This window comes from Corvus cornix, chromosome 8 (genome assembly GCF_000738735.6).
Source record: "Corvus cornix cornix isolate S_Up_H32 chromosome 8, ASM73873v5, whole genome shotgun sequence".
Classification (NCBI taxonomy): Eukaryota; Metazoa; Chordata; class Aves; order Passeriformes; family Corvidae; genus Corvus; species Corvus cornix.
In genome coordinates, this window is record NC_046338.1 from 29,893,935 (window position 1) to 29,912,041 (window position 18,107).

At 41.8% G+C, this 18,107-nt stretch overlaps 1 protein-coding gene across 7 annotated transcripts in view; it reads left to right on the plus strand.

The window, feature by feature from the left end:
* Nucleotides 1-18,107, plus strand: part of RABGAP1L (RAB GTPase activating protein 1 like) — a 243,198-nt gene that overhangs the window by 151,452 nt on the left and 73,639 nt on the right. For all 7 annotated transcript variants that reach the window (XM_039556022.1, XM_039556018.1, XM_039556017.1 and 4 more), the window contains one exon: nucleotides 6,522-6,563. In XM_039556022.1, coding sequence (XP_039411956.1) covers nucleotides 6,522-6,563 — 42 coding nt within the window. The remainder of the gene's footprint in view (nucleotides 1-6,521; nucleotides 6,564-18,107) is intronic.

The following is an 18,107-nucleotide window of genomic DNA, read 5'->3' on the forward strand; positions in this document are numbered from 1 at the left end:
TTCCAAGCTCTAGGTGAAAAAGGTACCAAAGATGAGTGCCTGGTTTGAATGACCCAGTTTGGGCCTTAGAGGGGTGACAGATCTAATTCCATGTTCACACTATGTCTCTGAATTACTTTCCCCGTTGCTCATGAAATATTTTAGCCACCTGCTAGTTGATGTTCACTTGGTTGTTTTTTCTAGGAATACAGTAAATTTCCATAATGCTTACTTTACACTAGTGCCATCTGCTGTATTGGAATAGCAGCATATCCTAAACAGTCTTGGCAGGCTTCAAAAACACTTTAGAAATAACTGAAGGAAAGTATCACAAATGGGAAAGTGATATTCCGCGAACAAATCCAGGAAGCTGAGCTAATTTGGGAAACGTTTTTAAAGAAGAGGGTATTGCAGTCTGCCCGTGCCAAAACCCTTTCCGTTGCTTTGTGCTCAGAATCTGAGGCTGTTATGAATTTTCTGAATATGTAAAATCAAAATGTGAACTTTGCATTTGACTCACTGTTGGAAAGGGAAGAGCATGTCAGGGCTCAGAGAGACGAGGGCCAGAGCTGTGTCGTGGCAGGGAAAGGGCGAGGATGGGGAATAAACACTGGGAAGAAGATCAGGCGGAGTGCAGGGGGGTAGATGCTGATTTAGGGTGGGCATGTGTTTTTCTTTGTGGTGTGTGAGCACAGGTAGAGGGGGAACAAGGCACAGCTCTCTGTCAAGAGATGTTCTGATCCACTCACCTCGTCTCCTCTCATGCGAACCGGAATCTGGAAGATTCCTTCTCCTCTGAGCACATCTAACAGCCATTCCCTGTTTCCATACCAGAGGACCTGTCTTACCTAAAGAGATACGAGGCCTTCTTTCTCTCTCCTTGTATGTGATAAGGCCCTTGGTGTCTAGGGTCGATTCAGGCCCCTTTCTTTGTCCCTGTATTAATCAGTTTTGGAAAAAGGGACAGAAATGTCTAAAACCACAGCAATTGAAAGCTCTGCAAACCAGAAAAGTAATGTTAGTGTAGTAATGTTAATGCTGCTAGCCCATAACCACTTGCTGGTGAATTAGGAATGTGCCACTGCAGAAATACCACATGCAAGGGAGCAGTCTGATACGTGGAAAAGACTTAAAATTCTGTGGCTGTGTTTTTTATTCTTTGCAAACAGTCACAGAAGGTGGAGGGAAAAAAATGTTAATCTCACAGCAGCCTCTACCTTCATTCAGTTATAGCAACATCTCAGCAGCAAATGGCATTAAAACCACCCAAAACATGTAAATATTCATGCCTAAATCCCATTTATTTCTACTAAAAGCAACCAACCAAACAAAATTTCATCTGAAATCATACTAATACAGCTTCGTGGTTGCCTGGTATTCATTGTGTGCTGTTTCATGCTGCAAAATACAGAAAAGTGACACAAATCAATACAGAATCCCCTGGCGGGGTTTTTGCCATCTCCCTGGCACCTGCCTCTCTCATAATTCAATCAGCTGCTTTTAATTGGGTTTGTGTACTTTTCATGGAATCATAGGATCAGGGAGGAGATTTCTGTGGTTTTGTCTTTGCTGTGTTGTAGCATTTCCTGGTGTGAGTTATTGTACAATGGATGTGGAGTCACTGGGGGAAGCCCAGGCTGAGAACTCGACTGTGCTCATACGTTAGCAGTCAGATCTCTTCATAATGTGTTTTTTGTTTGATGTTTTCCTTTAGTAAGAAAGCTGTATCTGTTGTTTACACAAGCCTGCTAATTTGTGTTGTGCCTTATTTGAACAAGAGTTTTAACCTTTTTTTCCTTTAGTCATCCTGTCATTGAACTAGAATATAAATGCACGAGCTACACAAACTCTGCCTAAAAGATGTTAATTAACGTGCATGCCCCTGCAGAGTGTGTTCCAAGGCTGCTCTGCTTACCAGGGGAAGTTTGAGCTTCAGACCATATATTCATGTTGTCAACCAAACAAAGACATTTGTGACATTCCTCAAGTTTATTGTGTGTTCTCAACATATTAGAGTTGCCAAGTAATTGCTTTGCTGGAACCCATCCAAAACATAACTAGAATTTTAATTCTCCTTTAGAGTCTGTAACCCCAATTACCCTCTGCAGCTCCTTTGAAAGACTGTGCAACTGAACACATAATTATGAGACACTTTGGAATTATGAAACAATGTCAAGTTAACTGCAGTGAATAGCTCATCTCCCTTTAAAGAAAGGAAAATGCAGTTATTAGAAAGCTGGAAGAGGTTCATGTCATGATGGGCTTGAGACTTCTCAGCCATTGAGGAGGTGCTTAGCTGACTCTCATATCTGTCTTTTTAGCTGGTGCTGAACTTTAGACAGTATTTTATCAGTATCTTCCCTGTTTCCTTTTACATGTCCTGCATATGTAGGGAAAAAAAACACAGATAAGGACACGGATGAATTAAGTGTCCTTTTTTTAAAAAAAATAGATTCACTTCCATTTGTTGGTGAAGATGCTGCCAAGGGTATTGCTGTGTAACCAGAGGAAGGTCTGTCAGAGGATCTGGGTTGGAGAGGGAGAAATGCTAATATTGAATATAGCCTGTCTTCTCCTGAGGCTTCTATCGTTAAACAGAAGCTTTAAAACAGGAGAGAAATTCCGAAGTCATCCCCAGTGCAAATGTTGTCCAGATCTGGAGGACTAAATTGTTTGGCCTCACTCAGCTCTGTGCTTGGCTCTTGAATTTTGCTCGTAGCAAGTGTTGGTTTGCTGCCCCTTGACTTCCTTTTTTCCAGCCTCTGGGCAGATTTGGTGGGTCAGATGAATAAATCTGCCTCCTCCCTTCAGCAGGAAGCCACAGGCACCCTTTCTGTCACAGAGATCTCACTGAATGCAAACTGGGTCCCATAGAATCACATCTTTACCAGCCTCAGTTTGTTCTTTGTTCCCAGCCTTCTTTTCAGGCCTTTTCAAAAGCCATCTTGTTTCAGAGTGCAGAGGGACTCAAAGGGAGGACTCCTCAAAGAGGCTTCTATCTGCAGAAGGAATCTTGGCTTCAGAAGGAGTTAAGGAACTGAGAAAACCTCTCACTAGACCAGAGTTAACATCGTAAGATTTCCATTTACTTGCAGCCAGTCTTAATTTCAGTGCACATGTATACTTTCATTTTTACAGTCTCATGAGAGAGAGTTTCACTGGTCTGCCTGTGAGAACATTGCCTCCAGTCATGGCTGGAAATTACAGGTTTTTGACACACAGTCCAAAGAAGCCAATGTTTCCATGAAGCACAATCTTAATGAATTAAATGGGGACTTCCTGGATGGTGAGTGTTCACCCCAGTACCAGTAGGTATGAAGGGCTCTTCTGCTAAATGATGCTCTTTCCTCTGGAGTGAGTGCTCCTGGAAAGCAGAGTGTGCTTATAAAGCAGAGGATGGTCAGGGTGGCAGCAGGAGCTGGAAGGAGGCTGTGATATGGCACAGATTCCAGCATTCTCCCTTTGCTGACCCTTACCTTACCATATTCATTTCTTTGAGTTGGGCTTGTTCCTTCTCCAAAACTCCTGAGTTTTATGAGCTCTCTTAACCTTCTCTAGGCCTCTACACAAGCTTAAGAGGGTCCTTAAATAACACCTGATTCTGTGATGTGACATGATGATGAGCCCCTCACCATTCCTGTGCTCTTACAAGTTCTCGTTTATAAGTGTGTAATTTTACCCTTAACTGTTCTGTATTTAAAAAGGTGTTAAGGTAATTATGAACAACTTTCGTACATGCAAATCTTTTAAACCTCAAGATGAGATCTGCATGATATTATAGTGTCTTGGTTTAAAAGAGGTAGTGACCATTCTGGACACAAAACAGAAACAAAAAACCAAATGGATATGGGATAAAACCATACCCCAGACATACAGCAGTTATTTCAAAATGCCTGGTTAAACAGATGACCTTTGGTTTTAAAAAGTAATTATCAAAAGCTCGTTTCATATGGGCTCCCTTCTCTTTCCCCCTTGTCGATGATTTGTATGTACTTCCATATTTCCATTATAAAATTGCTGGAGGGATATTGCTACCTATAATTTATATGTCTGGTGCACTTTGGTATTTTCGGTCTTTCTTCTTAAATAGCTGAAGAAGTTTAAGCTGAAGCTTATAAATCACTGTGTGGTAAATTAAGTAGGGTTTTAAATAAGAGATTGTGGGAAAATGAGCTGAGCCTTCTTTTTCATAATCATAATCATTAAACTTGTCTGTGGAAGGACAGTGTTGCATGAATTAGGACAAATAACTCCAGCAGGCAGATCAGTGGTTATTGAATGTGTTGTTCAAACATGGGGTAGGATGTTTCACTGCTTTGAACTCTGCAGCATGCACCTCCAGTCCACTGAGCTCTTGGGGTGCATTGGCCCTCCCAGGTCTCCCTGGTCAGCACCAAACTGCAGCAATTGATGCCTCAGCTCTAAAACGCTGCTTCAATTCAGGACTTGTCCCTGCCTGGGAGGAAAGGGGAGAGTGCAGGTCTTTTTCTGTTGCTGAGAGTAGCAGAATGCTGCTCAGGACAGCTGGATAGGGAGGTTTGAAGTCCTTTCATGTTCTGATTTTAGGGTGCTTAAGCCTTGAACAAGCTACCTCAAATAACAGGAGCAGGTCTGTGAGCTGCCCATTGCCTGGTGGGGCTTCAAAAGGAGATGGGGATTCTCAAGGCAGGTGGAAACCTATTTCTGCTGCAATTGCTGTCCATATGAAGAGTGATGGTATGAAAGGAGTACCAGGAGAGAGTTTGATTCATCTGAATTCAGGAACAGCGTTTGTTTCAGGCAGACAGAAAAAAAAAAAAATATTTAGAAAATAAATGAGAACTGGTGTACACATTTCTTTTTGGTTGTGCCAGAAAATACACAGGACATTAATTCCTCAGTAGTCCAGCTATTAGAAGTAGTACTCTTCCTCATAACAAAATCTGATCAGTTTGCTAAGAATAAAATGCAGTGTTTGTGATGGCTTGCAGATACTCCTCTCTCATTTATAGCTCGTATGTTCAGGTCAGTCCTCTCTGCTAGACAGTAGAAGTTGTGAATGGCATGGCTGTGTGCAATTAACTGTGGACTTCAGATTAATATTTGAAATAAGCTTGAAAGTACTGTGAACTTATTTTACTGCTGCTGGAGTTATCTGTAATACTGCTGGCATTATCAGTGTCATGAAGGAAAGTCAAAACCAGACTTCTATTTTTCTAAATTTTCCTAAATTTAAAAGAAGTACATAAAGCCAAATAACTTGAAGTAATTGTTTTCCCGTTTGGAAGAAGGGTTTCTAGTGATGAAGCAAGATTCAGTCCTGCTGCAATTGTGACCTCTAGTGGGAAAAACCGGTTTGTTATCGCAATGATAATGCAGTGAACTGCAAAGTAATTCAGTGTTGCAATATTCATTATGTCTGATGTTGCAGCATTTCCAGCGCTCATTAATGGTACAATCCCTTCAAGGCGCCATACTATAGATGTAAAAAATACAGTTTATTCCCAAGAAAGCTTCTGTAAAGTCTCAGCACATTTTTATAAAAGCTAGTTTTTATAGAAACACGGTCTCAGGCTTTCAGGAAGAGGATTGGAAAAACACTCAACTGAGGAAGCAGAAATTGCTTGGAGAACGTTGCCTTGTCAAAAGTCTTGCTGTTATCCCACAACAGTATAATATAATTGCAGCATTAGTTGTGTGCAAATGTATTGAGGTATTTCTAGATACCAGCTCTGGGAGCCATTGTAAGGAAGGATTTATCATGCCATTAAAGAAGGCAAGAGGATTTGGAAAACCGAGGAAAACAGTCTGAACACCAAGTACATGGTACAGCAAATGAGAACTGGATGTAGTATTTTTCATATTTGGATGAAGACAAAGCTATTTATAATCTTAAATTATCAACATATGTAGGCTGCAGACTTTCTTTAATCTTCAAATAAATGTGTATTGTCCTTTGATTTCTCACTGAATGCATTTCTCTACATTGGTATTTCCAGCTTTTGCAAACCAGCAAGCAGCCTCTGGATACAGCTAGCAGCTTGTTTAGCTTTGAAATAGTTTTGACTTTTGACTAAATGCAGTAAAAGAAGGTGCCTTGTGTACTTGTGGGGTTGTCTTTGTTACGTTTGGGGCTTATTTCACAGTTTGAGTATGAAAGATTGTGCATGATAAATCATAGCTAAACTTGCTTACTTGACCAAAATCCTATCACCTGGACTATTTATTACATTTTGTTGATGCCCTGCTCATGGCAATATCCTGCACTGTTTGTGAAAGCCAGCATTGACAAGCACTGAAACAACAGCGGGGACAGACAGCGTGTCACATCCATAGCACCTGACTCACTGGAGGCTCCCAAAGCCCCAAGGAGCCATCATCTCCCCCAGCATGGGAGTTTGGAAATGTGCCCCAAGGCTTTAATGAGCACCTGGGAAGTGTGGCAGGAAAAGGGAAGCATTCCCTAGGGACTTACAGCATTGGATTTTGATGCCACAAATGATAAGTATGAAAAGAGGTTCATATGCTGGGACTGATTGAAGTCTCTTCCCTCTTATTTTCAGGGTATGAACATAATCTTCCATGTGGCTTTGGCTCTTTTAAAGGTAAGTTATTTTTTTTAAATTTATTTTGTTTTATTAAACTAAAACATAGATGTACTCTTTATCTTAATGTATCATGTCTAAAGGACTAATAGTGGGATATGATTATAAAATAGTTATAAATTAGTGGGATATATTATAAAATAATAGTTCCAATAATAGTGGGACTTCTGTAGTAGGGAGTGAAGGAGACACATCCATTATGGTAGAGGTGTCTTCAAAATTGTACTCATGATAGATGTTTTTATTAAACTTAATTATATCATAAAGCCTGTGGAACAAGGGGTGCAGTCTGAAGATTTAAATGTCTCAGTTACTATTAAGAAAACAATTCAGATTCATTTCACAGCATACCAATTTTGTGTGTGGGTTCTTTTGTATAAAACGTGATTGATTGGTATCAAATGGATTTGTGACATTGAGAGAGGAATAGAAATCTTCTCTAATACTGGAACTTCTGTCTCTGGCCTGGACTCAGCATTATCTGAACAACTAAACCTGGCCCTTTGGCTGCAGCAAGGTGAGCTCAAAGTTAATCTGCCCTGGCCTCCACCAGCTGGCTCTAGTTCAAATCCAGCCCTCATGCAAGCACACAGTAAGGAATTTGAGATGACACCCCGAGTTCAGTGATATTCCCAGGAAATAACTTAGGCTGAAGCTCAGGGTAGAACAACCTGTCACTGCTAACACAACCACCCCAGAATGGGGATGCAGACTAGAACCACTGGACTGTTGCTGGTCCTCCAGTGGGATTTCCTTGTCGTTTTCCTAGAAAGAGCAAACACCTACCGATGGAGTTCTTCAGCAATGAGTAATTCTCAGAGATTCAGCTTCTATGGCACAAAATCCTATGGCAGCAGTGCTCCACACTGGGAATATACATCCATATGCTGCTGCGAACAGAGCCATTTGAAATTTCCAAACATGTATATTGTCACAGAATCATAAAATCTCCTGAGTTGGAAGGGGGGACCCAAAGCATCATCGAGTCCAACTTGAGGGCAGGTGATGTCAGTGAAGTGCTGTGGTGTAGGCAGGAGCTAGTGTCTGTCCTTATGGTGAGGAAATGTCCAGCATCACCTGTGCTTTACACAGCTCCTGTGGACAATGGGGTCGTGACTCTCTACTTGAGTGCATGTATTTAATGAAGGCTCCTATAAACAGGAGATTGGTTTAATATCTGTTTCCAGGGAAGTGCTCCTACACAAATCGAAATTTGTAAACAGGGGGGAGGGAAGTGTGTGCTCTTTTCTTCCTGTTTCATGTTTTATTTGCAGCTGTGAGAGCTTGTTAATATTCCAGTTTTCAAGGCCAGTATGAATAATGGGAAATCTGTTAGGTTATGCCATGATAGTGAGGAAGGGAAAGGAAGCGCCCAGCCAACACCCAGCAGGTTGGCTGCCATCATAGCAGGAACAGCTTCTGGGAAGAGGCAGAGGTACCAACTTATGGATCTTTAAACTAAAGAAGAGATAAGAGGAAGAGTACTTGCGCAGAGCTGAAGATGGCTGATCAGGTTTTCAGCAAAGGAGAACTTACAGTTCAATTTAGTTATGAAGGATGGCTTAGGGACCACCTGCTTTACATTTCCTGCTGCTGTCAGAGGGAAGGGTTGAACCAAGGTTAGCAGCAGAGCAACTGTTTAGAAAATACAACTTTGGAAAGAATTCATGGGTGTCATACAGCAAATAAGGATTTTCTTTCCTGTTGAATAATTAGCCCACAAGTGGTTCTTTTAACCACAAGTGTTCGGTCTTTTCATTTTATCATATACCCCATGACATGCTGCTTCTCCAGTTGAACATTTCTGTTTGGATATTCCAGAGGAGGAAAATTCAGTGAAGTAATTTGTCACTCTTATTTATAACGATTTTCTAAGTGTAAGAGTTGGGTTTAATTCTGCTTGTAGCAGTTATAGCAGTTCTTCTTGTGTGTGCATGCTGTAGCTGCCTGTTCTAGCAGTAACAGACACTAAATAAATGGTAAAGGAGGTGTTACCCTGAGAAAGTATTTCTGTAGTGCAGCCAAAAACAAGTACAAAGAAAATTGAGGTAAGAAAGATAAGATTCTAAGTCAGAAAGAGTCACCTGAGAGCACAGTTCCATCGTGGCATGGAGATGGAGCTGGTGCTTACATACAGTTGAATTAGCATTATAATTTGCTTTCAGCAAGAATTGCTCTTCTGTTAGGGAAGAAAATAGTTAAGAACTGAAGTATTTTTTTTTTTCTATTTATAAATGTGTTCATAATCTCTCCTAATCATTAGGAGCAAAGTGGTTTGGTGTACTGCTCTTTTCACGTTATGGAACCTGAGTATGCTGCAGAAAAACTGCCTTAAAAACTGTGTTTCAAACACAGTTTTTGTCTCTGATTCTGAAGTGAATGAAAACAACTCCTAAGGATTTGTTCTTCCTTAAAACAGAGCGATTATTCTCTCACCCACAATCTCTTGAATTATTTGAAATTTGGATAAGGGAATCCTTCATCAGTGGAATACTGGAGTCTTTATTGTGTAAATGCCGTTTTCCTTGCTTCTAGTGGAGTGTGTGCATCCAAATCCCTCATTAAATAGCAGTGGAAGAGAAGCTTTTATCTGGAGCTCTCTTGTACTCAGTGCTGTGTCTCACAGTTCCAGCTGCTGGTGCTTGCAGTGAATATTTGTTCGTTTGGAAATGACAGTGTCAATTCTGTGACCAGTTACCTGTGAAACCTTGGTGCAGCCATCCTCAGAAAATAAACATTTGAGACACGCAGGAATCCTTCCTCTTTCCTTCTCCCACGTTCCGAGTGTGCTTGCAGCAATGAACAGCTAGAGGATTAAAGCTCTTTAGCTGTGAAAGCCATCGTTTGGGCATCAATCTGATTTCTTATCAAAGGGAAACAGGTTGTTTTTCTGTAGCATCCAAATGTGCTTCACAGCCTGCTCAGGGTCCCCAGCTGGTGGCACTGTTTTACACTGGGAGGCACTGGCTTGCATCACGTAGGGACTGCATCTGAATTACCCTTCAGGAACCTGAGCTGGGAGAAAATCTAATTCCTCACCTCTCATTTTCTGAGCAGTGGAAAATGTAGTGAAGCACTGGTGTGTGAGAAGAGCCCCGGTGTGGAAAAAGACAGCAAAAATCTGTGGTTTAAAACAACTCAACAAACAGCATTGATATTTTCATTTTAAAAAATCCCAATTAAGACAATTAATTGAGAATGACAGAGGAAAATCTACCATTCCAGCACCAGCATACTTCCTAATAATCCCTTGTGTCATCAACGAGTTTGTTTCTTTGTTGGAAATGAAAAGCATTAAAATCTTCACATATGCTAAGAAAAAGAAATCAATTCTAAGCTTTCTTTCCTATTTTAGTATTTCACAGAATCATAGAATGTCCTGAGCTGGAAGGGACCCCCAAGAACCATCAATGTCCAACCCCTGGCCCTGCACAGACACCCCAACAATCCCACCCTGTGCATCCCTGGCAGCACTGTCCAAACCCTCCTGGAGCTCTGGCAGCCTTGGGGCTGTGCCCATTCCCTGGGGAGCCTGGGCAGTGCCCAGCACCCTCTGGGGGAAGAACCTTTCCCTGATATCCAGCCTGACCCTCCCCTGGCACAGCTCCAGCCCTTCCCTCGGGTCCTGTCCCTGGTCACCAGAGGGATTTCACTGGTTAATTCTTAAATCTTTTGTTTATGATCTTCAACTTGGCAAAACTAGCTAAAGGCACACTTTATTTCGGAAATAGCAAACTGAGGCAAGAATTAAAATACATGATTGTGTAGAATTCAGGCTCTGGATTCAATGCTCTTGTGGCTGCTAATTGCTGAAAAGGCAGGGAAGAGCACATGGTCACTGGAAATGCAAGAGTGAACAAGAGGCTTTTAAAGTAGGTCCATGTCCAAACCTTTCTGTTTGAGGGTTCATCTACTCACAGAGCGTGTGATTCGTAACATTTAAGCTCAATATTTGCCTTACTGAGGTTTAATCTGTGTGACTGTTACAAAATGTGTTGCTTAATGCTAGAGGAAAGCCCTAGTTATGATCAGGAGGGTTTATAATACTGAAAAGAAAATGGGGAGGAAATAGAAACATGTTTGTTACTGCTTGTGTTTTCCAGCCAGTGCTTTCTTATCTTACAGAGATTCACTTTGGTACCCATAATATCTTAAACCCATCACTTTTACACATCATCCCTTGAACTCAGGGCAGTGTGAGCAGCATTTTCTGCGGGGCTTGGGAGTTCTGACACTCCTCCTCTCTGCATGTTATCAGGAGATAACTGAGGATTGCACAAACAGGACAGTTGTGTTTCTTGGTTATTTCTGCTGGCACCTTTCAGTCTCAAAGCTCTCTGTGTCAGTCAGGGTCCCAGACACCAGGGAGCAGTATCCCAATTACAATGGCAGGGATGGCAGATGTAGATTTTAAAAGACAATGTGTCAAAATTACCTTGGATAAGGAGGGTTATTTATTATCTTTATTTCATTCTATATCTGGACTGAAAAGGACCTCCTGGGCTGAAGAACTGCTCCTCTGCTCTGTTGTGCCATTATGTGATGCAGCATCTATTTCAGAACCTGTGGCAGCAGCTTTCAGTGTTGCTGGTCGAAGGCCATTTCTCTTAGTCCTGACTAACTTTATTGCCGATCATTTTACCCTCAGCTACTCTTACATCAGCTTTGTCCTTCAGCTAAAACAGTCCCCTTCCAGCACCACTCACACTTGCCTTTATCACCTTGAAGTGTTTATAGATACTGTCATAGGTTAGCAAGCATAGTCCCGGAAGGGATGTCCTTGCTAAGGGGTGCTTACAGCTTCCTCTGGGACCTGACAGAACCTATCAGCTGGCCAGTTTGAATATGGACAATTCTCTGAGCCACTTAAAGTTGTGACCACCTCTGTGATCCACATTTAAGAATAGACAAACTCCCCCCCAAGCTCTCTCTCGTTTCCGGCGCTGGCACAGGTGGCTGCAGGGCCCGTGTGGGGGCCAGCGGGCCCAGCCAGGCCCTGCTTGGGCCAGGCCGGGCCGGGCCACGGCCATCCTGGAGCCATGGACCTGTTCCAGCCATGGAACCCCCCCCACTGCCTTGCCGTGGGCAGCCGGAGCGGCTCGGCCTCTCCCCCCTCTCCACTGCGATAAGAAAAATTCAACATTCCAGCTGCAAAGCTGCAAGGCCGAGGTGAGATTAACCCTTTTATTGCTGTGAAGAGCTGAAAACCTGAGGGAAGAGAGAGAGGAGATGCTTAAAGCTGAAAGTCTGTTGTGAAGCTATGATATATCAGAGTATCCTGTTGTAATTTCATGAAGATCTGGGGGGTGGAGTGTTCAACCCGCGAGCAAAAGCACCTGCGCTGAGATAGGCAGATGCTGCCGCAGCTGTAATTTCATGAGAAGTTTGGACAGGGAGAGATGGACCAGATGAGGATTTTTGCTCTAAATGGGAAAGGAGAAAACCTCAGTTGCTAGAGATGGACCAGATGAGGACTTTTGCTCCAAACGGGAAAGGAGAAAACCTCAGTTCCTAGAGATGCTCCCAGAGATAGTCCTAAAGATGAAGATGAGGAAGACCCTTTGCTCCCACGGAAGGAGAAGGGCCTCTGTTTTTGTTTCTGAACGGCTCAACCTTAAAATTGTACCCCAAAAAACTTCAAGAGTGGACCCTCGAAAGCAGTTGTGGGAAAAGCTGTAAGTCGTGGGAAGGGACTCACACGCAGGCAGAGAGACTCCTCTTCCTAAATGGACTGAACAATATTTGGAAGTGGGCGGCTGTCTCGTTGTGATACTGTTTTCATAGCATGAGCAAGAAGAGACTTCTCTTTCTAAATGGACTGAACAAGGTTATTATGGCAGTGGTAAACAGACTGAACATCTTAAGGGTTGTCTTTTTACATTGTCAGTGGGAGAAGGGAGGAAGGTGGGGGGAGGAGGAGAGCTCTGAAGGTGGTATAATTTTTTTTTTCCTCTTTTAGGTCTGTTAATAAACTTCGTTATAGTCTTTCAAGTTTGGTGCCTGCTTTGCATTTCTCCTAATTCTTATCTCACAGAAGATAAACAGTAATGAGTATTTTGGACCAAACCACTACACTAAATTGGTGTTTCTGCCCGGTTACAAACCGAACCCACGACAGATACCATTCACATGGTTTATTAAATAACCCAGTGTTCTCAGTGTTCTTGAACTCAGAGCATCTTGGCCATTCTCTTCTGCGTCACCTCCCGAGGTGACTGGATCTCTGAGAGAGGCCACATCACGTTTTCTGTATTCCTGTTGTGTTTCCTTATTTCTAAAGAATCTGTTTGTTCTGATAACTCCGTGTTGTGCTCTTATGCTTATATGAAATACTAGTCCTGACTGACCAGAAGGTTCCACAAATACTGTTTCCCCACCTTAGAAGGGAACTTGTGTAAGAGCACAAATTTTCAATAAAATTGTGCTGTACTTCTGTATACATTTACATTTCAATTCTTAAGGAACACACAATCAATTGTAGATTTTCTTTTTTCACTCTTTCTTCCTTGGGCAGACATCTGACCTCACCCCTCTCAGATTTTGCCCCTCAGTTCTCTCCTGAATTACTGCTTGCACCAGAACTTTAAAATCAGATCTGAAATTTTATTCTGTGTTCAAGGCACAATTCAAAAATTTCTGCTGGTGAGAAGCAGAGGTAGTCAGAGCAGTCATCTGTTTTTGAGCACCTTAGATCCTGCTGATCCTGGAGAAGTTCTACCCATTCCCTCAGGGATGTGTGGCTGCCAGTGGAAACTGAAGTGACCAGTGTGACATCCCTTGGGATTGTGCCTCCCTTTATCATCTGCTTCTGAAATTATCACTTGCCTCAATCTAGCCTGGGGCATTAATGTTTCAAAAGTAGTGTTGTCTTTTAAGGAGATGAAGAAGGAAAATCCCAAAGGGTTCAAGTCATCACAGCAAGTAAGGAAATCAGTTTCATCTGTCCTTTGAAAGCAAGCAATAGAAGAAGAAGCTTAAGTTGAGCAATCAACTTCTTCCATATCTTACAGAAATTTTGTATAGTCTTACTGGCTAAACTTCTGAAGCCAGTGAAGATGCACCAGTGCTTGTTTTAGGTAAAACTCGTGTATTGCCAATGCAGATAATTAAAAATGTCAATTGTCTTTGAGTCAGGAATGAAATAGTGGCAATCACTGCAATTTTTTGAGAGGCATCAGATGAAAAGTGCACTAAGACTGTGGATAATGTGACTTAGGCCTTGTGTCAAAGAGTTAATATGGTTGGTTGGTTCTTGCTCTGTTCTTTCCTTGCATTTGCAATGGCTCAAGGAGCCTGAACTGATTTTTAAGTCAGCGCTGCTTTAAGCCAGTAGTTGATGAAGTGACAAGCAGGGCTCCTTTCCAGCCAGAGCTGGCTTTGGTTCTAGGTGAGCTGGTTTAGGCCACTCTGTAATTGCATTACATTTTCAAAAGGCTCTTCTCAAGAAAAAAGCAGAAATGTCCACATTAGAATCCAAGGCAAAAGAGATGTCGGGGGTTTTATACCCCCTTTTTTATAGCTTCTTCATGTAGCTGGTCCCAGGGTAAGAGCTGAGGGAAGAGAGGAGGATCCTGGCTCTTTGGAGCTAGAGATCAGAACCATCTATTCTCTTGTAAGGCCTTCTGCATTGAGCAGAGCACAAGAAATTCAGGCTTTCAGAGGCTCTCAGATAACTGGTTTTGTATTTCTAGTTCCTAAATAGAAGATGTCCTTAAATTTTAAGTTTTGCTGGGCTGAATAATTCTTCCCCTAGACCCACTCACTCTATCCCAAAAACCTGTCCTGGGTGACTTGCTGGAGATGCTCTCTTTAGAAAGAGACATCTGTGCCTGAAAATGTCCAGAATCATCCAACTTCCAGACCACTGATTTTCCAGAATTAATATAACCAGTTTTCCATTTTTAAAACTCCACATTTATTTGTGTCTTGAAAATCCATCCTGTCCTGCTTAGTTACTCTCTTAGCCCATTTGATCTCCTCCTCACCCTTAAAATCAGTTCTGTTCCTGTTAGGTGAATGCTCAGCACAAGTTTTGAATTTTGAGGGTGGAGACATGCTCTCTTTTCAAAAAGAAGACTGATAGCAGAGAAAATAACATGAAATTTGTTGACCTGAATTTCTTTAGCAGCACTGAACCCTGATGCAGATATTAATGACTCCTCCTGTTATATCATGTGTTGGTAATTTCTACATGTTGGAAAGTGAAGATGGTGTTTTTAGGGTTACATACAGTTCTGACTGAAACTGTGATGTTTATTATTATTTTTAATATCATTTAAATAGAGTGTGGATATCTCATGTACCTAGCAAATCTTAGCATTCTGTGGGAAAATATTTTCTCCAAGTATGTAATTGAAGTGAATGAAAACATCCAAATTGTCATTCCAGCCCAGACTTGTACTGGCCTGTCTACCCCAGTGTTTCACTGCCAGCAGCAGATACAGGGGAAAGACTTCTAAGAACAGGACATTAATACTCTTTTCTTTTGCCTCTGGCAATTTATGTCTTGAAAAAGAGAGAAGAAGAAGGAGAAAGAAGTGGTATCTCATGTTTAATAATTCTGCACGGATTGTTACTCGGTGGCTTTTTTTGTTGGCTTTTTGAACACGTCAGTGAGTAGCCCCAGAGACTTTCCCAGTTCAATGATTATTTTGTTTGCTTTGGACCTGCCACCTGTGACTTTCACATAAGGTTCTGTGTCATCAGGCAGTTTGGACACATGGTATCTCTTGACTTTCTCCACACCACTCAGGACTTTCAAAGTCTACATATCCCTCATCAATTCCTATTTTCCAGGCTTAATAATCATAGTCTGGTTTTATCTCCTCCTTTGGAGATTCTCTCTAAATACTTCTCCATCTCTCTTACCTCCTTTTTGAGATGGGGGGACCAGAGTAATGCATGATACTGGAGGGGAATCGCCCATGAAGTTCCACTGGAAACAATGGCGTTCTCTGTTTAGATCTCTGTTCTCTTCCTGTTAATTCCTACCATCTGATGCATTTTGTTGGTCTCCACTGTGCACTGATCTGATGCTTTCATAGAACTCTCCACAGTGAGTCCCAAGCTTCGTTCCTGAGTAGCAACTGTCAGCTCACAGTCTATCCTTTATGTGGAAAATTGCTGCTGTTCTCCATGTGCATCCATTTAGATTCATCTGCATTGACTTTCCTTGGCTGTTCTCTTGCCCAGTCACTCAGTCTTTTATGACCCTTCTGCAGTTCTTTATTGTAACCCCTGGTTTTAAACCCCTGAATAATTTAGGAGCATCTGCAGACACTGTCATCTCATCCTTCACCCTCTTTCCAAGCCATTTAAGAACAGCCCAACCAGCATGGATCACTGCTGGAATCTGCCATGGAAATTAGTTGGTTTTCTGTGTTCTCTTCGCTAAATCCAGATTACACAGTTGTAATTAGCCCTGAAGAACAGAAAGGACAGAGTAATTTCTGATAAGAGGTGAAGTTCTTACGGTGGCCGTGATGTCACTCATGGATTTTCAGAGCTGTTCTGGTGCTGGATGTCTTATCCTTTTACAGGAGCAGACTTGAAAGATAACTTTTTCTTTTTTCTTCCTGTTTTAGTCTATTTAGCTTTTCATAGTCATTTTTGCCACTAAAATACAGAGATTTAATATTTTAAAATACAGAGAGTTGTAATGGACTGCTCGTCAAGATCCTTGATATCTTGGTACAGAATATAGATAATTTCATGTCATATCCTGTATGGTTTTATTTACTTTGAGACTATTTTGGCATTAGTTTCTTCTGAGTTCAGGGAACCTCAGCTGTGTAAGTCTGAGCAGCTCTGAACTGCATCAGAACCGTGTGAATGAACAGGCATTTCATGGATAGGAAGGCCAGAAACAGAATTTAACTGCTCTTAAAAGACCAGAGAGTCCATGACGTGGAAGTCAAAGCACCAGTAATACGTGTTTATCCTCAGGTTCTATCTTAGTTACTGCCTCAGTTACTTAGTTACTACCTTTTGGGCCGTCTTTAGTTTTTAGGCTCACTTCAGTCTGGCCTTTGTGAAGAATTTGGGACGGTAATCCAGTGGAATACATGAAGGGAAAAATCACGATTCCTGGTCAGACGTGGATAAAAATAAGGTGTAGTGTTCAGTGAGAATGTGGAAATAAATAAGAGTGGTAGGAAGCATAAAAATCTGAATGATGGTTCACTGTTACACTGTGTGAAAGGAGTTGCTGAAAAACATGGAACAGTTGATTTCAGCTGATAATTAAGGAGATTTTTTGGTCAAGCCTTGGAAATTTTTGTATTTGAGACCTCTTCTAAAAAAAATCCAGGCCTGATGTAAAAACTATAATGATGGTAGTAGACTACATCTCTTGGGAAGCTAATCCTGTAGTTAATTTTCCTCATTCCTAAAAATTTGCGCCTCATTTATAACCTCAACTCATCTGGTTTTAACCTCTAACTATTGGATCCTATTACAGATTTTTAGACTTAGAGACTTTATTTAATAATCAGTTAATTCCATTTTTCATAAGCCCAGACCTTACCCAAAATGAACCAAACCTGAATTTCTGTAAGGATCAGAGCTATTAGCTGATTAAAGTCTGACTTACACAATAAAGAATTAAAGGCTTTCTACACTGTTGGTGCTCTGAATTTTCCATCCTCTTGCCTGTTTTGCCCCCAAGTCACTGGTGACTCTGTGCCTGATCAGTTCTGTAACTTCCTTCCCAACACCCACAGCTGTAGTGCTCTTATTTCGTCCTTTTTAATGTTTTAAGCAAAGTTTTCATTCACATCTAGAAGCAGAACCCGATGTTTCTAGGATATCACGCTTACCAGCATGAGTCTAAAATAGAATTCAGGAATAGGCAAAGCTGCTTCCTTTCCTTTACACCCTTTCCCTACAAACACGTGGTCTGGGGCTGTAACCTGTGGTGGGTTGGGTGCTGGGGTGTTCCCTGTGGGCAGGGTCACAGGCACAACAATAAACCCCAATCTCTGGAGCTGCGTGCGGATGGAGCTTGGAAAGAATGGGAGCGTTCCCATCACAGCCTTGGCTACAGTCTTAAACTGGAATGAAATGTGTGTTGGTTGTGGGTTCTTTGTCCTGAAGAGACTCATGGATGGCTTCTGTCCACAAGGCCCTCAGCGAGTACCTGAACCTCAGCCTGGCAGAATTGCAGTAGCCTTTGCAGATTTCCATCTGCAAAATGATGGTTTGCAGCCTGAGGGGATTAAATCAGCTTTCAGAGCACCGTCTGTGCTAAACAGCCTCTTCACTACTGCACATTTGGGGGGGTTTAGTTGAGTCAATCCTGTGTCGTCATCCTCGAGGCCTCACTTGGCACCTTGTGTTGCCTTTGACCTCTGACTCCTGCTTTAACGCTTTTCCCAACTCCTTCATGTGTCACCTCAAGCCAACAATATGTGGATGATTTTCATATTTTAGCTACTCACTAACATGTTTATTTTAAATCATTGACCCCATCCTATGGATATTTACTTTGTATTAGTATTTTAAGTAAATATGGGGTTTTGTGATATGTTAGACAAATGATTTTTA